Raw genomic sequence first — 23,096 nt, forward strand, 5'->3', positions numbered from 1 at the left:
ATCTTACAATTTATCAGTCAGCTGTAGTTCTAATAAATATATATATATATAACAAAAATATCAAAAAATTATTCGAAGAAATCCTGTTAGCTGTAGCTGCTAACGCCTTCTACGCGAGGAGTCGCAATCGTCTGATGTTCAGGCTTCTTTGAGCGATTCAGTTGAGGGGCTTACATGAAATAGATTCGATTGTGCCAGCGATATACTTATTTGTTTGCTGTTGATCGACTCCGTCTATAGGGTGCAGCGCGCGTATCGAAATGTAATTTAGGGGGATGCGATACGAAGGATAATTTTGCGACAGTACCATCTCATTACTACGGGAGAAAATCAATATTCACTATAAGTGTATCACTGCCTAATTCTGTTTTCATTTCAGATAATATCTATCAACGTTGTCCTAGTAACTATATTACTTTTTAATCTTAAATTAAGTAAAAAAGTATCAAATTATAATGATATTCATCATCACATATAAGAATCCAGTTCAAAATTAAAATTAATTAGGAGTCATGTCACGAATTGAGGATCTATGTAATAAGCTCGTAAAATAATAATAAGCTCGTTATCAATATTGAGTATCAAAGTCTATAAAAACTTATTCAGATAAACATAATAAAAACAATTTAATTATATAATAGTAATACTTTTGAATATAAAATGTCATATTCCAAAATAGTGATGTAGTTATGAACGTTACGGCTGATAGATTGACTAGTAATATGGCTTTTGAGTAATTTAATTCAAAAATATATATATAAAAATAACAGAAAGAGACCGCATTATAACCAATAATAGCAACAGCTTCCTAAAATATCTTGTTATCACTCTTTCTCTCTCATTCGCGCATTTGTATCAGCACGTGCGATGCTCCGTTGACAACAAAGGGTTGTGCGATTGCTTAATGGACAGTGAAGGCTGATATAGGAGCGTGATAAATCACCACCGTGATTACCCAGCCATTATCTAAAATCCAATCTCGAGGGCGACAAGTTGCAGAAAGTTGATGATGTAATTAAGTGAAGCGGAGCATGCTCCTTGGTTCTTCTATAAAAGCAAGTGTGCTGAGGAACATTTACTTCAATAAAGAATATCTGTGTAACGTAAGCATGTAAAAGAGATAGTCTAGTGGATATAAAATGTAATACTTAACCAAAAAAAACAGGCTCAAAGTCGGAGACCACGCATGTGCTTCTTGTACTAAATTTGAGTTAATAATCAATATCCAGTTCGACGATAGTATGTTACAGAGAATACGAAAAATAAAGACATAAGATTAGTTGAATAATTTAACAAGCATTTTTGAGTACCGATACTGTACCAGATTAGCACGAAGCCAAAAAAAGGATTATTTCAAATGGCAATACACATACATATATATCCTCACATCGATACTCTTATAAGGTCAATCGCGTCAATATATTAAATAAGGGGGTTATATTTAATAGACAAGATCTTTTTAAATTTACTGACAATTTAAAAAACCATTAAAAATTATGTGTCTTTATTAAAAAAAAAAGTAACCTGTCTATTTATGTAAACAATTTTTAATCTATTGCATTAATTTTACGAAACATTTAACTAAATATCGTATTCGATTTGAATATTTTAGTAATAAAGTAAGGAGCACAATTGACATGCATTAGCGGTATTTCCTGCGTTTGACTCGCAACGTCGTTACCGTCCGGAAATTCAATCGAGTTTCGCCTTTCTTCTCCCTATCAAATGGCGACACTTGACCTAAATAAGAAACGCGTTAAATGTAATGACTAACTAATGCTTTTTATTATCTAATCTTAAACGCTTAAACTGCAATTTAATGTATTATATAAATATTAAAGGTAATTCATAAATTTAGTCATTTACATATAATTAAATAAAATTTTATCATCAATATTTTTTTACTTATTTATTTAACGCTCCTATATATATTATATGATAAAAACTAGCATACAGACAGTATACAGTAGACAGTAAATATTTATCAAGAAATACTGAAAAGCTTTGCGAATACAATATAATTAAAATATAAAATTGATATGAGTACATACACTATAATGATACTATTTAAAAAAAATATCCCACCTGAGCTACGTGACGGTACGTCGACACATGAAGATTGCCTCATAATGTTTTACATTACCGCCGAGATCGGGATGAATTAGGAACACAAGTTAAGCACATGAAAGTTAACTGTTATTTCTACGGGTTTGAACCCGTAATCTTCGATAAAGATTATTTAAACGAGAATGGTGCTCATAAGTCACTCATATAAGGTATTTTTTACAAAATTTATAAATAAGTTTATCCTACTGAAAACCGCCCAAGCTTTCATAACTTACAAGATAAGGCAAACATTAAACGCAAGTTCGCCCTAGATAAAGTTTAATATCGTAAACTAAAATATTGGAACGCTCGTATAAAAATGCAATAAAAGCTACCACGAACGGAGAGTAAACATCCTCCCCCACAATGAGTGGTAAAAGACAAGAAAATTGCACACACAGAGCCCTCTTACAAGCACTCGAGACGTGACGGAAGTGCCGCAGAGTGCGAAGCGTCATGATCCCGCGCCTGATCAATAAGTCTCCGAGTCAAATATTTGCACACGGCGAACATTAGTGCCTATCAGTAAGTAGAACGAATTACTTTATTCTACTAAACGACAGCTGTACGACATAAATCAAAAATATATCCATATTTACATATAATAATTTTTTTGAGTAATTAATCTGTGTATTGATATTGTACTAAGTTATATTATAGAAAAAATAATAAAAAATGTACAATATAAGTATCTTAAAGTTGAAAATGATGCAGTTAGAAATTTTAATTAAAATGAAGTAAACAATTTTAAAAGTGAACGACTTAAGCAAATAGTTAAAAACATTTCCTTGTTCAGAAAAAATATTCTAAGAAAGAACTAGGAACTCATAAGAGCGATAAACTCATAATGCTACATCGATTATAATAATTACGATTATAAGATAACAAGAATATTTGCATAAAATATTGTAGCACAGACAAACCAGACTCAAATAACATCTTCAAATAAGGAAGCTGACTTGTATGTGCCCACAGATGAACTTTCTGTTCTTCATATATTATGAAGGGACGATAAACCTGCTACTGAAGCTTTCTTTACGGAATAATCCGATTACATATATCGACCCAACCTCGTACTCGAATCTGGGATTAAAACCCGATACCTTGTAATCTACTATCGAACCACCAAGCCACTACACCAAGCTGGCAGTTTAAACATTAATAAAACACAGGGGGCTTAACAGGGAATTCCCATGTTCCAATTTTAAAAAATACCCCTTTAATTATATAAATATTCAAACTTAAAGTAAGTTTCGCGTATAATAATAACTTACAACTAATTTTAGTGGATTTTGTACATCGTGATCGTGTAGATTCATCTGTACTTATGTATATATGCTACCTGTATAAATAAAAAATAATTATTATTAAACATAAGTAAGCGTGATACACTCAGCCTTAAGTACATAACCGAACACCTCACAAACATTTATCACCTGCATAAGCAAATAAATACACCAGTAATGATTACTGTTGTAACTGCTTGTGTTTTATTCTTTATGTTTAACATCATATAATTATTACAGAATCTTAATATTATACAGTATCTATTGGAACTCGCATAATAGTTACGATATTTAAAATATCTAGTTTGACAAATCAAATACAGACCTGTCTCTCAATTGAAATATATGATGCTTAGCCGGATTTGATTCCATGATCTGCGGTTGAGAGTAATGTGTTTTATTCACTAAGCCGCCACGCCTTAGTCTCGGCTGCCATGTTTATTTTACTATATAACGACAATAAAATCTTCGTTTTATAAATCGTCACGAAATAATTATTTTTGTCGTATATAAAACGTTATCGTATCGTGTGATATAAACCGGCCCAAAATCGTCAATAAATAATACAGATTAGCTTCAGAACAGAGTATGCTTTCCAAAAATATTATATTTTATAGCCGAGCCAGCCTGGACAGTTCAAATAATAGAATATTTCTGTATTGTCTGTATTACCGCTTTTCATTTAAGATCCCGACAAGCACATTCATCTTGTGGCTTGGTAAAGGGTTCTACTAAATGTACGCATATAAACTAACCAGAAGTGGAAGAGCATGATGTAATAAGCATTATACCTATTCCATAAGATGTGGCCTCTGCCCAGCATTGAGAAAGTTGAGAGCTACTAGCTGTATTTGCTTTTAATTTTCATAGAAGCTATTTCAATATTATTTTTCGCTCGATTTATATTCTATTCATATAAATTTTATTATATATTCGAAGTAAAGTTTCATTCGATGTTGTCCTTGATGATTAGCTACTCTGTATTCATTCAAACTTTTTGGACGCTTATACGGAACGAGTGGGCGCCATTGAGTTTCCTCCCTAGTTGGCGCCAGACAACCATCACTGTAGCTAGGAGAGACAAGTCTTATGACTGATTTATTGTTAACATATATTTTTTTTTTTTTTTTTAGCATTAGCAGCCCGTAAACGTCCCACTGCTGGGATAAAGGCCTCCTCTCCCTTTGAGGAGAAGGTTTGGAGCATATTCCACCACGCTGCTCCAATGCGGGTTGGCGGAATACACATGTGGCAGAATTTCGTTGAAATTAGACACATGCAGGTTTCCTCACGATGTTTTCCTTCACCGCCGAGCACGAGATGAATTATAAACACAAATTAAGCACATGAAATTTCAGTGGTGCCTGCCTGGGTTTGAACCCGAAATCATCGGTTAAGATGCACGCGTTCTAACCACTGGGCCATCTCGGCTCAACAACATATATTTGTTTTTCCGAAATGTATTATATTACGATTACCTATTACTGTGTAAAATAATCTATTGATATTTTCTGGACAAAGTAAGTATAACGCAACTAAGGACCATTACCTTTTTTTTATAGATATAAATATTTTGGTCCGTATGTTGGAGATTAACTGTTCTTTAATTTATTAACCGTTCAGTAATCACCATCAATGGAATTATATTAATAATAAAATTTGTGAATGATAAACAAAATAAAAATTGAAATATGCTCTAAGGTACTGTGATAACGTTTTTTTTTTTAAAACAACATATTATGACTTGAATTATGTTTTATCGATTACGAAACTCTAGTTGGAACTTAGAAGTAGAAGTAAAGATGATATAAGTAGTTATGGGGAACAGTGATGTATTATAAATAAAAATATAGGTGCACAATATAGGTGAGCTATTAGCAAGATGCGTGGAATACGTAAATCTAAGGTTAGTTTATCTTTATTCCTTCTTCGATTGGAATTGGCTGTAGTTATATATAGTATCGTATACTGCAGTAGTTAGAACGCGTGCATCTTAACCAATTATTTCGCGTTCAAACCCAGGCAAGCACCACTAAATTTTCATGTGCTTAATTTGTGTTTATAATTCATCTCGTGCTCGGCGGTGAATGAAAACATCGTCAGGAAACCTGCATGTGTATAATTTCAACGAAATTTTGCCACATGTGTATTTCACCAACCCGCATTGGAGCGGCGTAGTGGAATATGCTCCAAAACGTCTTCTCAAAGGAAGAGAAGGCCTCAGCCCATCAGTGGGAAATTCACAGGCTGCTAATGTAATGTAATACTACATTTATGTATATAGTTCAACGGTGAATCTTAAGTTTTCAAAATCCAATCTGATAACACAATCGGTATTATACAATTTGACATTAAAATTATATTTGAATGAAACTGAGTGACACTCACTCAGTGTCAGTCTAATAAATATTAGTCATCCCAAAGCATTACCTTGGGAACTAAGATGTTTCGTCTCTTGTACCTTTAGTAACACTGGCTCACTCACCCTTCAAACCAAAACACAATAATACTAGGTATTGCTACCTGGAGGTGGAACATGAGTGTTTTCTATCAGCCAAGGCGGGTTTACACATGACCGTATCCTGATAAATCAAATGGCAACATCATAAATGAAAAAAGAAAACTTTATAATTAATTTGTCGCATAAAACCTTAATCAAACATTGCTGTGATTCTAATTTTTTTTTTCATCATGCTCATAGAAAAATGTTATTAGTGGCCAAAATGAAAGTTCAAATTAAAACTTTGCTCAATAGACACACATATAAGCGAGTATAGTATCGCGCATCCTTTGAAGTTGGATTAAATTCAGTCGGCACCGCCCTCTCTGTCCCACCGGCCACCACAAATTAAATCCTGTCCTTTTAGAGGATTCTCATTATAACCAACAATTAGTACTGCGCTTTGGAAAGGAACAGAAAGAAATTGAAACTTAATCAACATTACTCATCTTAACTCGATTTGATTTTTTTATAATTTAATTAAGGGAGAAATTACGGTTATATTTTTTCATTTACTTTAATTAAAAAATGTAAAAAGTTTGTATTAAAGTTATTATGTTCTGTGCCCATAATATCAAGAAATTAATATTTTAAGTTGCGAATATCAAAGCTTTCTAACAAGAATTTGGTCTGTCTGGTCGTCACAGTAGCATGCGAAAGCGATCCTGTGGCTTCCGCTGAAAAGACAGAGAAGGTAGTTTTTTAGTGAATATTCCGGTTTACTTAGCGCAGTCCTGGTCACCGGCGAATCCCACATACCTCAACAAATGGGGGAAACGCGTAATGCGTTTTTCCAGCGAGAAAAAAAAACCAAGGTATCTCGTGTACCTGTACCCTCCCTCCTAGCTGAAACGCTCCCGTGAGCTCAAATGACCAAGTGTTACATGCGAGAACGCAGGTTTAAATGTGCATTTATATTTCATCTTGTTTTATGTCAAGGATAACATTATAAGAAAAAGTATGGTGTATCCCTGACAGATTTTAACTACATTGGCTATTCTTAAGAGAAACTAAGCAAGTGCATTAGATAGTAGTTTACAAGTGTGTGTGTGCATTGTTTATTCCTTCACTATTAACGTGAACAACAACAATCCGACCGTAATTATCAGAGATCTTTAAACTTCTGATGCTTTTCCTTACAGACGAAAAGGCCTTTACTAACTGATACAACTGCGAAATAAGCATTAATTATATAATTAACGATCAAATGTATTTTGAATACAAACAAAGAACTCAATTTACCTCGTCATCTATAGAAAACAAGAATATTTTATCTGAATCGGTTTATTTATAAGACTTATTGCGCGACCCCCTGGCGCCCGGCGGCGCCGCGCCGTCCCGTCGGACAGACACACTGGCTCCAAATCTATCGATCTCCCGAGATGCTATAAACACAATTGCCAACACCACAGTAACACAATTTGAGTTGGATCATAAAATGGGTTGCTTACTGCCAAAATTGTCCGTTTTTATTCTTAAACATTAAGGCTGTAGCGTCTAGACGATATTTTGTTTATTATAGATTCTGTTTATAAATCCAATAATATTTCCTTAACTTCTTCGTTTTGATTTTATTTATTTGAACCAACAGGATTTTTTATAATACTATATACTATTCATATTTAATATAAATATTAATTGTCCGACCGATATATACATATATGTACATAACGCATTTTTTTACAAATAAATTTATATATTCTCTATGGAAGAAGTTTACAACATTTGCTATTCAGTTGATTCTAAACATCCTTTTAATAGTTATTAACAAGTCAGTCATACCCCTGAACCGTGGCTAATTGGGCGTCCCGCCGCAACGGGACCACAAAAGGACTGCCGCTTGCTCATTAAATTTAATCAACAGCCTCGAGCTGAATATTTTATCAGCCGCCGATCAGAAATATAACACCGAGTGTCAAACACGTAAATGAAAACAAACTTGATACAGTTCAATTAGTCTTGATATACTTTTGCAATTTTAGGGGCCAACGTGCATGAGCATTTACTATCAGGTGGTCCAATTGTCCGTCCGGTTAGAGATACCAAAAATATATATATATAAAAACAAATTAAATCGAGATCAGTGGCGTAGCTACCATATGGCAAGACATTATGCTGTACCAGGATCCCAAAGCTAAGCTGAGAAAATTGAAGCGATTGTGAATTTGAGTGAGAAATATATTGGACATTATTACTTCTATTTATCTCTCTATAATAAAGATATATACATATATCTATAACTGACTTATTGTTTATTCAACTAAGATTTTTTTTTTGCCAAACTTTTGGAATGTCTATCATTTTAAGGGATTTTAGTTATATGTTTCAACCACGTGGAAAGTGGGAGCAGAAGTCCGGTTTTTCATTATGATATTAGTCATTTGTAATTAAACAACTATATTTAAAGTTACATAACAGAACTGAGTAGATGTCTAATGTTCAATATTTAGATTTCGTATGAGTCCTTGGGTTATTAATTAATCTAACTATCTACTAATATAGGAACTATCAAGGGAAAAGGCACATCCTTATACTTTATTATTTTTCCATCTTTTTGAGTCTGTGTTTAATATCTGTATCTTTCTCCGGGTTGTCACTTTACTTTACGTACAATAAAGTGTAAAATTTATCAAATTAGAAGTTTCCATATATTGTATACACTCAAACAGTATCTAATGATTGCATAATGCAGTTATTTCTCAAATTATATATTGTTTATGATTGACGAGGATAGTTGATTTTATTCTTATTATCTTAGAAATATTTAAATAATTAAGTGATGATATTTTTCAAATATGAAAAATTAAAAGGTAAAAAAATCAAGCTAGCCCCATTTTTTGTTACAGCTATAAAAATTAAAAACTTTATTAATTATAGAATCATTGCACCTATTGATCGTCAAAAACACCACGTGCCACCGGTAAATACACGTTATTCAACATGTATTGAGTAAGACTAACAAAGATTGTGTTGCACATAATAAGCGATTATGTAAAACGTTTGAGTTTTTACGAAACATAGGCATATTTAGCAAAAATACATTCACCGCTCGTTCTCATTTCATCCCAAGTTTATGATCTGTAACTTCTTAATATTGCACTTTAGTTTCGATATTTTAATTTTTAACTAGACAATGATCTTGCTTGCTTTACATAATTTTCATTAATGATTTCAAGTTTTTTACATTAAAGTAACAGCTTGTTAATATTCTCCTGAAGGTCTGTTATCCGTTTTAGGAGTGAGATGTGACAGTGACAATGAGTAGCATTGTGGAATAAGCTCGTAATTTGGGTTAGGTTAGGTTAGATTAATGGGTTAGTGAATGAATCACATAAATATTAGGAAATAAGAACATGATGATGAGAAATTAATTATTGCTAGTCTGGGTGGAATCCGTAATCATCGATTAAGAGATACATGTACTAACCACTGAGCCATCACCATATTTATACAGATAATTTTACTAGTGTACTGTTCTAAATAACTGCTTCTCTTTTCAAATACTCGTATTTTATAAACTATAAAAGTATCACATATACACGTATATACGTATACAGAACCTTTTGACCGGATATCTAAGGTATCGTACACGTATAATCTCATTTCCGGCGCTTTTATTGTACCTAATAACAGGATATGAAGTATTCTGCTGCCTTTGGGGTGTAAATTGAGGAAATATAATAGCACCTTCTCGATACACGTGTCAAATCAAATCATTATAATCAATAAAATAATAACAGTATCTTTGAATAAGTTTGCGTGATAAAAATTTCAACTGAATTCTGAACAAGCAATTAAGGTGATAATTTCAAAAAAACACCCTAGGTATTAGTGTAAATTTAATCCAGAAGCCAATTATTTACTTAACCAATTAAGTACTCGTAGATTTATTCTGTGAAAAAATACTCGAAGGTCTCAGTAGAACACTACTTGATAGTTATTATTATAAGTTTTTATTATAATAAATGGTGGAAACTATTATATTTATTGTTAAAGTACGGCTAGGCAAGCGTAAAAAAATATAAATTTTGTGTAAATAAATTAGGCAAATTCAACCACATCCTATAATAATAATTATTAGTATAATTGCCATAAAATATTTACGGGCTGTTAATCTTTAATTGAATGAATAATATCACTCTTTATTATTGAATGTCGATTTGAAAAATAAATAACAATTGTTTCGCATAAAAAAATATATTTTTAAATTTACAAATTTCGCAACATCTCCAATTGTTTTGCGTTCTGTATAGGGCGAAAAACAAAGTGGCTGAGAGCAATTAATTTAGGGCTTCGTTGTGCAGCAGCCGCTTCGGGCTATAGACCAATCCAGTAATTGTCGCCGGCAATATTCAAATGGCGGAAACAATTAGCCTGAGTGCTGTACATATTATGCTGTACCCTAATACCCGATATAGACGATGACAAAGCGAAAGAAAATTTGATTTTACGGGACTCATTAGTGGAGGTGTTAATTACATTTAGTTTAGTATGCATGTCCGTTGAAATACAAATGAATTATTAGTTTACATTAATTGGAAACTAAATTTTAAATATTGATTAATGTTTAAAATTATATGTATATAAATATATGTATACAATGTGATGTAAAAGTCGCAAGTTCAATCTTATGGTTTCAATACTATGGTTTATTGGTTCCAGCAAACCTAGTCTAACACTTACACATAACTGATAATGAAAATATCAATAGCAATAATCAAATAAATTCTATTTTACAATTTATTCCTCAATAATCATTCATAGCAGCAAGTAGAACTGCAGAGTAGATTAATTTTAATGAATTCGTCCTTCATTTACACGATGCGTATAATCCTTGATTAAATGTTATACCTTATATTTATACGGTGCGATATTACGTCTGATAATTGACGGGAAGCTCCCCCTGTCAGCTCGTCGAAAATCTCTTTTGTGTATAGCGATAGCGTTGCAAAGTCTACTAATGTCTTTTAAGGACTTAGTGATTTAAACGGACTAAATAATGAACCGGCTACCCTTTCTCTTGCTACGCAATTTATGAGCTTAAAACGTTGGGAACCCTCACAAATGAAGCTGTCTCTACTAGAGTAGTTAGCGTTATTTGACAGATTTTTGGTTGTCTCAAATGCGAAGACCAAGTTAATACATATCAAATTATATAATTATTAAAATCAACAATTAATTAATTACCGTCATTAAAAAGAAATATTGCTATTTTAGTTCGGTTTAGTAAGTTGTAGGCCGAGATGGCCCAGTGGTTAGAACACGTGCATCTTAACCGATGATTTCGGGTTCAAACCCAGGCAGGCACCACTGAATTTTCATGTGCTTAATTTGTGTTTATAATTCATCTCGTGCTCGGCGGTGAAGGAAAACATCGTGAGGAAGCCTGCAAGTGTCTAATTTCAACCCGCATTGGAGCAGCATGGTGGAATATGCTCCAAACCTTCTCCTCAAAGGGAGAGGAGGTCTTTAGCCCAGCAGTGGGAAAATTTACAGGCTGCTAATGCTAATATTAGTAAGTTTTTATAGTACCTTGTATCAATAAAGTTAATTGTATTTTTTTATTAAACAAAAGACACTACAAATATAAAATAATTAATTGAACTGAGACACAAACAATTATGTCATAGCGCATAAAACTGCATATTTATGCAACAAACAATAATAGTACTGTCTCCTCGTACGGATCGTCTTGAGTGTTAACCAAGATGAGTTTTCTCGAACTATCGATTAAGCTACTGTTTATAGGGGGGATAAAATCACAAAGTATTCCCTAACAATATGTAATCTTGATCGTATTTTTTATAATGAGACTTCATGGATTATTTGCGTCACTTATTATTCTGTTTTTTTATTAACAATTGTTCGTTCTTTACCGTATAATTAGGATATAATACTATAAATATTGAGTTATTAAAATGCCGCACCTGGCTGCCTTTTTTCTCAAATGACTAGCTTATATAGCAACAAATCCATAGGTTCTGGGCTTGAGCTCCGAGTTAAGTCAGTAATACGCGAGTAGATTATTCTGTCAAAAAATTACTAGCAATCCAGAGTATGAAAGGATGTAAAGCCAATGATTTTGCGTGTATGTTGTCTCCAGTAATCACTTTTGTCAAATTGTTCCATACATAGAGGGTTTATATGTGTGAACGTTTACTCACACACTAAAACATTTTCTTAACAACAGTGAGGCCAACAGGCTAGGCTATTGAGACAAGCGTTGATAATAAAATATAAGTATTTTAGTCGTTCGCCTAAAAATCCGTCAAATTTCCATTGTCAATATTTAGCCTGTGTTTATGTTACAGTTATTTAATCCTAAAACCATTTCTCTGTGTTATCAATCAATCATACTTCTGATTTATATTTTTCCGTAACGCAGTGTTGTCTAGAAGATTCGTCTCTAAACACATCGAGCGGTTCGCATGACGACACAAATCCGGATTTGTTTGTTTGTTATCAGCGCAGAGCAGTCGGCCGCGGCCGGGGCTGCGATCCGAATAATCGTATTATATGTGTGTGCATTCGCTCCATTTGTAAAAACCACATCTTAAGATGATTGCCATTTATTTATTTTGTAACATTTCGAGATTTCAAACGAAAAACTTCAATTATAATTTTTTGATTTAGGTACAACTGTTTCTCAATTTTTTGAAAGGATTTTGCATTGTTTATTTTTTCATTTAATTTATATATTTCGAATATCAGTATATATTTTAATAGAAAATAGTCTGTTATATACATTAATGCAACAATTCTGTTACAAGCAATTCTGCAACGTGGATTGCTTGTAACGGACAATACTTATTCCTGAGGACACCTTTAAATATAGCTCATTTTGCTTCCAAGTTGGACTCTACAACCAATACCGATTTTCAATGGTACCCTATATGGCTGTGATGGGTCATGAAACGTAAAATAATTAAATAAAAATAAAATGAAAAAGAAACTAATATTTAAAGATCAAATAAATATTAAATTATTATTATTTTAGATTAGATATACACTGGTATTTTATTAAAAACCAAATTTCAAAAATATGAGCATCGATAGAAACGAGCTTTCCTGATTTTGAAATCCTTATGACGTGTTATTGAAACGTATCTTCTGTCAATATTGTTATGAAATACATTCTGTTTCAACTACTTCTACTTCTACAAATATATAATAATAAATCCTTTTTCAATAATCAAAATTCTCAATGTGTGAATAAAAAGATATTTTCAGAATTCTCAAACCTATTTATAAACAGAATTGTAGCTAAGTAACAATTTAAAAAAAATATATAAATGGTCAGACATGGCCACATGTTCCACATGTATAGTCACCAACCCGTATTTCACCAGCATGGTGGAATAAGATCCAAACCACAAATATAAAAGATGCTTTAGACCGAATTGAGATCATTAAATAATTAATGAAAACCTTAAAATAACATTTTTTTTTACGTTAACGATCGTCTGAATATTTCAATAAACGGAGACAATCGTTTGATGAACAAGACGTTCTTTTTTATGTATATAAATTATTGCTGACGCTTGGTACTGTACCCCTCACACATGGATTTATAGTTCAATCAAAGCTGTCTGATCAAATTTAACATTTTTACAGTTTTTATTGGTAAATCTGTTTTTAGATTTCTGGTGTACGTAACGTGATAGGTGATATTTGTTAACACCAAAATCAAAGATGTATTGCAAAGCCAGGGACTTTATAAAATCATAACGCTAACTGCTTTAGAGCGGAAAATGCAGTTTCATTAAGGAGCAAGAGACGCCAAAATAGTAATGATAATTATTTCAAATGAAACATTAAATAATTTAAACAGCAACGATCCGCAGTGCGATTCTGTAAGAATTTTAATTTTAAGAACGCTATTTTAACGCGTGTATCCTTGAAATTTTATAATTATTATAGTCAATTTTACATACTATCTTCTGACATTTTACGCTCGTATAAAGAGCCTTACTAATTGTTATCTAGACTTTATCTGGATATGCAAGATTGCAGGAGTTAAGGTTCTAGTAATGGTGCCAGTGTTCTGAGTAAAAGCAGTTCGACGAAAGACCACTACGGCCCCGATAAAAGGCTGGTGAGGGTTCAACTATTATTATTATTTGACCAGAGATTTCATTAAATTGATCGGCTTTTCGTAAAAACATCGATTGTGTCTTTTACGCACTGCAAGCTTTGGCATTGATATTGGCGAAAAATGACAATATTTCATAAATATACGTAAATCAGCCGTACTGATTACGGCTTTTATGTATAAGCCGTAGCCTTATATATAAAAGGCTGCGGCTTATGCTTATTCCACTTATATTATTAGAACTGACAATTTAAGATGATCGTCAGCAATAAATACCTGAAATACCTTTAGCATAGAAATGAAAATCATTTATATATACTAGAAATATTAAAGACCAAAAATTGATCCCTGTGGAACACCCATTTTTAGCATAGATCCAGAGTACTTTATTCCATTAATGAAGCTTGTTGGACTCCTTGGCTTAAATATGAATCAGGCAATTTTAGATATATCACAGAAAGCTTCAATAGCATTCTGTAATTTTTCCCATGCATCGTAAATATGTTTGAGAAGTGCTATTCCCGCATCAGTCGTCAAGTGACCTCCCATAAAAATTTCTCGCTATGACAAAGAGCACTTGTACAGAAATGGACAAGAAGTTGATTTCAAGAACTCTTTAATTACTGGGATCGCTTATACTGGAAGTATATGTATCTTAAAAAGTGGTAAAATTTTACTATATTTTAACAAGTTAGAAAATTAACCCGTATCAAAACTCTTGTTATTTTTTTTCTATATACGGAGTAATATCATATACAATGAATTTTACCGAAATACCCCATATCTCATTAGTTTATTTAAATATTGAGGATTACAAATAATTTGAGGATATCTACCGACTATTTCAAATGAAAAATCAATAACGCATTTAGAAACATTATTATTTAACACTCAGAATATTATGAACGAAAAATCAAATAAAATTTAACTTTTAATTCTGAATTCTTGTGTTTAATTTGATTGGTACCATTTCCTTTTTATGTTTTCAAATCGCAAATGTATTTAAAAGACAGATAAAATACATACTGTCTTAAAAAATTTAGAATATTGATTGTTGACATGTATTAAAAAGGAATCATATTATATATATGATTCCACTGTTTCATTATATCATATCAGAGGTCGTATAGTTTGTATCTACTTTTACATAGTATATTGTATATATATATTAATAGTAGCCCAATCATTGAGCTGGGATTAAACATTAATTTTGTATTATTATAAAATTATTTCATTTTAAATATTTTATTAAATTATTTTAATATTATTTCAATAAAATAATTATAATGTTCATTTGGATGCTGTGTCGCTAAATCAATATTACATTATTTATACGCCACAATATATTTAAAACGATTTACTTTATTAGCCGTTATTGACCTACATTTTGTTTTTATAATAAAAAAATATTTGTGTTTCAGGGATATTTTTTGACCACAGTGATCCGAATTTAAAATATTTATAATTGATTAATTATTTTATTATTACAATGATCGACTGATGAATTTGACTTTGACTTAGAGACTCCATTGGGCAAAAAAGAAGTGTAAAAATTACCACATGATTTATTGATTTTATTATTAAAGATACGCGATTGTCTGGATTGCTAATTAAATTGAAGCAAGATCGATACTATCTAGTTTTTCCCGTAAGCGACCATACAAAACGTCCTTCTAAATTGCTTATTGCTGCAGCGAGTAAAAAACTTAAGTAAGGACTTACTTGAACAAAAGAGGTTTGTTGGCAAAGAGGCCGGATGCCTTCTCTTTCGCGGCTTGGAGCCCCTGCATTGCGGCGGCCCGATGTTCCTCATGTAAACGCACTCTCGTATCTAATACCTGTCAAAATAATATATACTATTACGTCTTAATCACAGTGATTTATAATAAATAAAAATTTGTTTCTTGTTCAATATCTTAAAGTAAGTATTTTTTACATACTCACTTCATTTTTACCTCATACGTGGAAAAGTGTTTCAATTCATTGTTATTTTCAAATTACCTTTCAATATTATAAAAATGTCTTGATATATTCAGTAATAAATGTAATAAATAAGATTACATCAACTGAATATTGAATAAAGAAAATCACTTCTCTGATTCCATAATTAATTACGAAATTTATAGGAATTTCTCCTCGACTAAATGGATTTCTACCCACTACTCAACATCGGCTCGTTATATGTCGTGGGCGCAAAGCTCATTGCAAAATATAAATGTCCTAGTTTTTTTGTAAATTATGCATATTATCTATCTTTTTTCACTTGGTGGTAGGCTTTGTGCAACCCCGTCTGGGTAGGTACCACCTACTCATCAGATATTCTACCAAACAACAGTACTCAGTATTGTGTTCCGGTTTGAAAGGTGAGTAAGCCAGTGTGACTACAGGCACAAGGAACAAAACATCTTAGTTCCCAAGGTTGGTAGAACATTAGCGATGTAAGGATACGTTAATATTTCTTACAGCGCCATTGTCTATGGGCGGTGGTGGCCACTTACCATTAGATGGCCTATATACTCGTCCGCCAACACACGCCATAAAAAATGGTATACAGATACTTGGGACTTCTTTAACAAGCTAATAAGATGTTCTTTTAAACTATTTGTTAATAAATAGACATTTTTATTAAACAAAGAGTAATTTTAAACACATTCCTCAAATAGGCGAGTTATAATAATAATAAGAAAAACACGATATTCTATATTAGTTGAACCTAACTTTTTTGATTACTTTCAACCCAAAGATAACGCTATCCATGGCACTTCATTCTATGTTTGATTTAATTGTTGCCCGAAATTAAAACACAATTTTCAAAGGTTGAAGATATTTTGCTGATATTATTGTAATGAGAGAATTGACAAACATAAATAATATAGATAAACTTACATCTGTATCGATATTTCAACCTATAAAATAAATGGGGCAGAATAGTGTTTACTCTATTTCACAAAGACTGAAGACGTCAGAGTTTATAATCAATGCGTTTTCTCGGTAATATCGTATAGAGCTGAAACTCATGATGCGGATCAACACTTCAAGGTTGTCCGGCGAGCTATGGAAAGATAGCCTTTTCCATAGCTTCGTGTTTTGCTGAAGGATCGCATCCGAGATGAAGGCCTAATATCTAGAGGAACTGATATAGCTCAGAGAATCTGCAAGCTGAATTAACAGTGGATCTGTCAATTTTGTTGCAGAACTGATAATCAATGGTGTAGAAGTGTACTTAAGTGGAGACTGCGTCTTGGCAAATACAAAAAACGATATTCCCACGCTAGTTAGAGTGATAACTTATGAAAACTGGCTAATGGCGGTTGGAAGCGAGAGAAGCGAGAACGCAATGGCGTGCTCTGAGAGAGGCCTATGTGCAGCAGCAGACGAACAATGACTGACAACTATGAAACCTTCAGTTCTTAAACGCTTATTAAAATCAAATTTACTAATCTGATTAAATCCTGAACCGAAATCAGTAGTCTCTGATCGCGTCATGAACTGGCATCCGTCAATTACAATTCAGGTTTAAGTAAAACTGAATTATTTGTCATTGATGAGCGTTTAAGACTTCAGAGAAATGAGACACATAGCATTAGTATATTCTTCGAATTTTTAATACATTTTGAGAACAGCTGAGAATGATCCACCGGATGAAATCTGAACACCCTCTTCCCTATCGCTGGCACTACAAGAAGTGAAGAGCTCTTAAACCGATAATATTCCACTAACTAAATGATCTTATATGTTATGTCCATTGTGTCTGTTAGTACACTGGCTCACATCATTTAAGCACAGCAATTCGTTGCATAACTTTAAGTAGGTCACCGAGCCTCATTTGGTAGAATATTTGGTAAATGGGTGGCACCCACCCAAATAGAGCTGCTCTAAGCCCTACTCCCGGTGGTATTTAAAGTATTTAAAATAATTAAACAAGTTAATTAATATATCGTATGTATTCATATTTTTAATACATAACTTCACTTTATTCAGTATGACATTTATAGTACGAACTGCTATATTTTATTTCAACGTTAAGTACAATGATTTCTTTCCATGTGTGGGTTTTTTTAAGTGACCATTAAAATATTTCTCGTTGAGCAAATAGGTCAAGTTTTAAAGTGATATTTGACTTAGGTTTTTATATGATCTTTCTTTATGACTACAAGAACATGACATTATTTCTCTTTTTTAATCTGCATACTTATTTATTATATTTATCTCTTATCCTAATATACGATATGATACGACCTATGTCTTTTACGAAACGAATCTACGACACTAAAAAATATAGCTGGCCATCATCATTAATTAATACAGTCATTTTTTTATTACAATTCATTTAACTTTGTATATCTTGAAACAGTTTAATTAAATTTCCATGGAATTTTCATAGAATTTTAAACTCTATTGCAGACTGAAATATCGTTACATAATGGTTACGTTGTTCACATATATGCTATCTATGTATATATATATATGCATATCTATAGATAAGTCTTTAATCATCGATCATTATAACTAACAGCACTTATTGAATACAAAATTACAGTAGAAATATAAAAAAATATGTTAAAATATAATTTACTTACATTTTTTCTGTTCCTAGGCGTAGCAGGTCCGTCGTAGCGTCTGTCGATCGTGTAGCGCCCCGCGCCGCTCTACACCGTAGCTACGGCTGCGCGTAACCCCAGCCGTCATTGGTCGATATTTCTACAGATCTAGATATACTTCCACCAATAGCAGCCTCCACTGTAAAAGGGGCGGAGTTTTGTAATATTTCAGAAAATTTTCAGGAGACCCAAATGTACATAGAGTTAGTATCGACCCTTTCTGTGTTCATTGTTTGATTTGCATGAAATGTAGATGTTGAAAACTATGCTAATATCGTCTGTACGGATCACATGGGATGTCTAATTGATTCAAACATACACGCCAAAATGAATATAAATTGAATGATGATATTATCACAAATTCAAAATATCCATGGAGTCATGACGTTACTAATAAATAAATCATTTTGTTCTGACTTTAAAACATTTTTTTATACACGTTAATAAGCATCTACTTCCTTAATCTTGTCAATTTAAACGTCAATACACGAGTATGTTTACACGATGATGATGATATACTCGTGAAAATTTCTTTGTTTTCGCATAATTTCTTGAGAATAAATTATGAAATCGAATACAAAATAATACAATTGGACGTGTACTAATAGTATTACAGTTTATTCACTTAATGCAAATTTAATTATGAAGTTTTTTAATAACAAAACACCAGACGGAGGATATACATTTAATCTTTGGGTGTTCAACGAAATATGTAAGTGCAGCTACATTAAAACGCTCCCAGAATAATAGCTCATTCTAATTATGACTCATGTATATCTGTACCATTTGTTATAATCAGATATATTTTTTATTCAAGTTTCTAAAATACTTTTATGCCCTGCTTTTTTTATAGTTTTTAATGTATTCTCAATGATTCCATTTTTTTTTAAAGTTCAGTTCCAAAAGTTACGAGTAATATTATTGATTCGATTCCAAAATATTATCATTGAATTGATTATAAACAAGCTTAATCACACAAAATATAATTATATATGTAGTACAACTAAAATACACTTGAACAAAACATGCTAAAAACATTAATATTTCATTCAAATCTATGTGAGATTAGCTCTATATCTATAATATCTTTACAAATTGAATTATAATGATAGTAAATGTAACACTATGAATTTAATTCTTGTCATAATTAAACCCGAATAAAATTTGTAACAGAATTAAAAAACCTTTAGTGTAGGTTTTCTGCTTAACAATTGTTTAAATTTATTAAGTAATGATATAGTGTTCATTTTTCTGTCTATGTATCTCTGCCAGCAATATTCGGAACTAATGGGATCTAAATTTTATTAAAACCTTACGGTTTTAATAAAATTTAGACTAAGATTTCCCATATTGAGAAAAATAACTGCATGGAAATGTAAAACAAATGAGCTAAAGACAAGGTTTAGAGCTCAATCTACCACGTTTGTAGAATGTGGATTGTTGCATACACATAGTCAATAGCTCGTGACCACAACCGACCGCGACACATGCAACTACCATTTATGTTTACCTGAGTTTACTGGCTGTAGGAGTTTGAGTAGACCCATCTAGGGTCATTAGAGAGTACCATTCATCAGCTATCATTACATTGCAATGCTGTGTTCTGATGTGAAAATTAAGTGATAGAATACATTTTTGTTGAAAAACATGCAAATATTTCACTTACCTCTCGTTATGGCCCAAAATAATAGTACATACTATTTTTTTTACATAATTATGCAACACTCGTTAACTTCATTTTAATTAACATTTATTAATAGAAGTTTAAAATAAAAATAGCCTTTATTTAAAAAAGTTGCATAGCCTTAAAACATTCACAATAAAATTGTATTGAATGTAACACTTTATGTGTGATTGTGTGCATGTGTTTGTGTGGGTGTGCACATGCGTTACATACATAAGAAAACATGCATGGCTGCAACAAGTCATTTACATCTAGATAAAGATCTGTTAACAATTTAAAAATTACATAAAATGTCACTCTTTATCCGATGTGTTTTTGATATATTTATATTAATTTTATCGAATTGTTTTTCATAACAGATACAGACAGACACAATGACCTCTAAATGAAAATATTCTTCCCGGCGTGTAATATTTTGAGCAGCATTATAATATTTTTTTAAATATTGTAATCCAATTTCATGAAACAATTCACATTCATGCAAATTATTAAAAAATAAAGTCATTTTTACTTTCAATATATAATTATAAAAATACTAATTAAATTTACTAGTTTAAATCTTTATTAATAAAAATAATTATATACTAACAGTGTTAATAAAAGAAGGAACGGATAGACACAAAGGAAACAAGTAGAGGACCGTAACGATATAAGAAATTCATATTTGACTACGAATCCTTAAAAAATACTGCAAAAAGATCATTAAAAAGAAATCAAATTTGTGCTGAGCTCAGAGCGTTTACCCCGCCTCGGCCGTTAGCTGACTTCGCTATAATATCGGCGCAGTATCGGTCTGACTTCATTTCACGGCTAGAGGATTTCGCAAATGAAGTTTCCCCGGTCCACCGAACATGAATCTGGATAATATTTCGTCTACAATCGTATTAAAATGATATTATGGATATGGCTCTTTGGTATATAAATTATTCGTTTATATTGGTCAAAATGCAACAGATTTATTCATTTTAAAATCTAGAAAATGATTTGTGTGAATCTTTTATGAAAATAAGGAATCAATTTATAAAATTATACATTCTGTATATAAATATTTTACGTACCATACATTAAAATTACACGAATAATGAAGGACTAAGTATAAATGCACGTTTATCCCTTAAAGAGATTTATTTTAACATATCTAAGAAGGAAAGAAGGCTGATATACGAGAGATACACACAACGGTATAATATAGCTGATTTATTACTAAATGCTTATACTGTAAATGATAACGTATAAAATACTAGCTGAACCCTGATATTTACCCTTTCAATGTTTTTATACATATGCCATATTTTTCCCGACGTGTCAGTGTTTTCTCGACAAACTCTAGAGGCCAAAATAGTGTATTTAAAAATAACATATCTATCTATGCCTATGTGAAATTGTTTAAGGTATTTTAATATATGGAACTAAAAATTATGATACCCATATTAAATATTTTTTTTTTAAATTTCGTTCAATTTTCAATCAAACTTATCCTATATCTCAATAATCAAACAATTAAAATAATAGAATAGATACAAAAAAAGCCCGGACAATGTCTGTGCAAAATTTGATTATTCACAATTGTATACGGGTAATATTGCATCGTTAATGTATTTGACCACCAATGCTAATAAGCATTGGTGGTATATGTTGATAATACAGATTGACTGCCTGAGATTGCCTTTATACCAGACCATTACTAATGATCAATAAAATGGACCAATAAATGATTCGTAGCCAAAGATAACTCGGTCATCAATAGAAACTGCAAAGAATATTTCTTTAACATGCTCCGATTTGTTCTCAAGAAATAAAACTAAAAATATCACAAGTATATTTTAAATAATAATAATTGTTATAAAGTAATAAATAAATAATCAATAGTCGTGAAAATGTCATTTTTTACCATAAACATTAAATAAAATAAGACAGAATACCTGATAAGTGCGTAGCCACGCAGGCGGGCTTACAGAAAACCCTACCTACATTCTTTTAAATCGACTGATGATCGTTGTTAACGATCTCATTTATTGTCAACTAGCTATTCGTCGCGGCTTCGCTCACGTTTAAAGGTTTCTTAGGGTTCAAACTTACTTCATATCAAATTCGATTCAATGGTTTGGCCGTGATAAAGTAACAGACAGACAGAGTTACTTTCGCATTTATAATATTAGTAAAGACTACACCTAAATGAATAAAATATTTTAGGCTAGTATTTGTGGCTAGGAGTTTTTTGTTTCTGTTATAGGCAGATAGGTTGTCTTCTGAATCTACTGAATCATAAAATTCGTGAAAAGCACCTTGTAGCAATGTTCCACAATTTCACCACAATAACAAGCTCCCAATTTTTTTTTTATGATATCGGTAGGTAGACTTGCAAATAGGCCACCTGGTGGTAAATGGTCACTACCGTCCATAGACAATGGCGCTGTAAGAAAAATTAACCTTAAAAATTACATCACCAATGCGCCACCAACCTCGGGAACTAAGATGTTATGTCCCTTGTGCTTGTAGTTCCACTGGCTTACTCACTCTTCAAACCGGAACACAACAATACTGAGTATTGCTGTTTGGCGGTAGAATATCTGATGTGTGGGTGACCCAGACGGGCTTGCACAAAGCCCTACCACCAAGTAAAAATGAAAAAAATCCAAATGAAAAAAAGGTAAGAATATTTAAAAAGCTGGTTACTTGACTGATAGATTTTAATTCTTAAAGATTTCAAAAAGGCAATAATTTTTTTTTTGACACTGATGTTATAATAAACCCAATCTACATCATAATTGTCGTACATCACAATGATCGTCATACATAAATAACTTCTCGCTAACGTGGCTTGACA

The 23,096-nt window shown here is 32.0% G+C and overlaps 1 protein-coding gene across 2 annotated transcripts in view; it reads right to left on the reverse strand.

Moving 5' to 3' along the window:
* LOC125066268 (vesicular glutamate transporter 1) overlaps positions 1-23,096 on the reverse strand; it is a 55,191-nt gene that overhangs the window by 23,139 nt on the left and 8,956 nt on the right. For both annotated transcript variants that reach the window (XM_047674285.1, XM_047674284.1), the window contains exons 2-3: positions 18,565-18,724; positions 15,707-15,822 (exon numbers count right to left, since the gene is read on the reverse strand). In XM_047674285.1, coding sequence (XP_047530241.1) covers positions 15,707-15,774 — 68 coding nt within the window. In that variant the 5' untranslated portion in view covers positions 15,775-15,822; positions 18,565-18,724. The remainder of the gene's footprint in view (positions 1-15,706; positions 15,823-18,564; positions 18,725-23,096) is intronic.

The sequence above is a fragment of the Vanessa atalanta genome, chromosome 9 (genome assembly GCF_905147765.1).
Source record: "Vanessa atalanta chromosome 9, ilVanAtal1.2, whole genome shotgun sequence".
Classification (NCBI taxonomy): Eukaryota; Metazoa; Arthropoda; class Insecta; order Lepidoptera; family Nymphalidae; genus Vanessa; species Vanessa atalanta.